General features: G+C 40.4%; 1 protein-coding gene across 1 annotated transcript; it reads right to left on the bottom strand.

Moving 5' to 3' along the window:
- Positions 1–502: 502 nt before the first annotated feature.
- LOC143589064 (uncharacterized) lies at positions 503–1334 on the bottom strand. Its single transcript, XM_077069919.1, has 2 exons — positions 1162–1334; positions 503–671 (listed from the first exon to the last, which is right to left on the bottom strand). The coding sequence occupies exons 1-2, from the start codon at positions 1320–1322 to the stop codon at positions 545–547; spliced, it is 288 nt and encodes a 95-aa protein (XP_076926034.1). The 5' UTR covers positions 1323–1334; the 3' UTR covers positions 503–544.
- Between the last annotated feature and the right edge of the window lie 209 nt (positions 1335–1543).

Genomic DNA, 1543 nt, shown 5'->3' with positions numbered 1-1543 from the left:
TCGGTTAACGTGCCCGACATTCGACGCTGGTCCAATAGGTTGTGTTTGTAGTAGTAGATTCCATTTTTTTTTTGGTTGATAAATTCCAAGTAATGTATGCCCGATTTGCTGTTTGATGCAGGAAACAACAGATCATGCCCTGGTGTCATGCTCGTTGGACCGTATTGCTTGGTTGCATATTTGCTTTTGGTGTAACGTTCCCAACCTTGCAAATCCAACTGTCAAATGGATTCTGGATCGTAATGAAGGATTAAGGATAAAAAAGGCGAGAGAAACTTATTCACCCTATCATTTTGGCGAGACGAAAAGGTCTTCAAAAGCATGATCTCGTTGAGCCTAAAGATCGTGGTCAGGATCAAAGAGTTATCACCCATTCCACATGATCTCTTTCTTTCTGATCATGAAATTCAATTCGTATAATCATGAACTGGTACACACAAATTAAGCATGTGTAAAATGAAACCCCCTCAAACAGAATGAACCGGTTAAGTATCATGTGAACGGGTTTATTTATTTCTTTTTTAACAAAATAATTACACATATTTCAGGCATCATCATCATAAGAGACATGAAAACTGGTGGTGCAGCCAGATGCTTCGGGTTCCTCGGCTCCACAACAATCATAAAACTTGGCAGCATAGGGTGGATCATCTGGTCCAAGTTCATAGTACCTTCAAAAACATGAACATAAAAAAACTACCCGTAAATAGAGGCACAGCTTTCATCTGGGCTAAACCTCTAATTAGTATTTCACCTTTATAACCTAACTTAAGTTAACAACTTCCGGTAGTATCTAATGGTGCAAAAGTGCGGGTTTGCTACCAAGTTAACTATTTGGTGGGGGTCAAACGGGTATCATTTTTTCTATGTTGGTGGTAAATAAGATTACAAAACCATCCACTACAAAACTTTATACATACGCAGTTTAGAAGGTGGTTTTGAAAAAATCATTTTGGGCTTGCTAACACAACCTTTTTGACCTAGTGGAGATAAAAGTATGAGTTGATAAGCATATATGATCGATCTATTTATCATCATCGATTTGATTTCCCACTAACCCTAACAACAATTAACTTAAAAGCTCAAATTCAGCAGCAATTAGGTTGTTATGAAGACAAAAGAAGAAAACCCGGCCTAATCGAATTGGTCGGATAGAGATACCTTTTCTGATCGTCGTGACGCCGGCAAACGAAGAAAGAGGGATGGAAGCGGCAAGCAGAAGAGTTGTTTGAAGATGGAGTAAACGTGATTTTACAGCGCTTGCAAACCATCTGATGTTCGTCTCTGATTGCCGCCGGTTGCCCGTTTTCGATCTTCTCCATTTCAACGGATTTGTTTTCTACTGCCACTCCCATACCTTCTAGACACATTGTTTTAGGGCCGTAAGTTTTACCCGGAATCCGAAACCCAACCCGAAAAAACCCGTATCCGAACCCGAACTAACCCGACCCGAACCTGAGAAAAGACTAACCCAAACCCGAACCCGAACCGAAGTAATTTGGGTTGGTTCTCGGGTTTGATTAATAAATTTTGGGTCAACCCG

Source organism: Bidens hawaiensis, unplaced genomic scaffold, assembly GCF_021521415.1.
Source record: "Bidens hawaiensis isolate Kalapana, Puna unplaced genomic scaffold, B.hawaiensis_p1.1 tig00037207_1, whole genome shotgun sequence".
NCBI lineage: Eukaryota > Viridiplantae > Streptophyta > Magnoliopsida > Asterales > Asteraceae > Bidens > Bidens hawaiensis.
Note: the sequence above shows the minus strand (reverse complement) of the source record. Positions and strands in the feature narration are given on the sequence as shown.

Bases quoted from the DNA above. Each gene is read 5' to 3' on its own strand.
- LOC143589064 (XM_077069919.1), bottom strand. From the start codon at position 1,322: ATGGAGAAGATCGAAAACGGGCAACCGGCGGCAATCAGAGACGAACAT. The intron at 672-1,161 runs GTATCTCTATCC...ATGTTTTTGAAG, and splicing joins CGTCACGACGATCAGAAAAG to GTACTATGAACTTGGACCAG.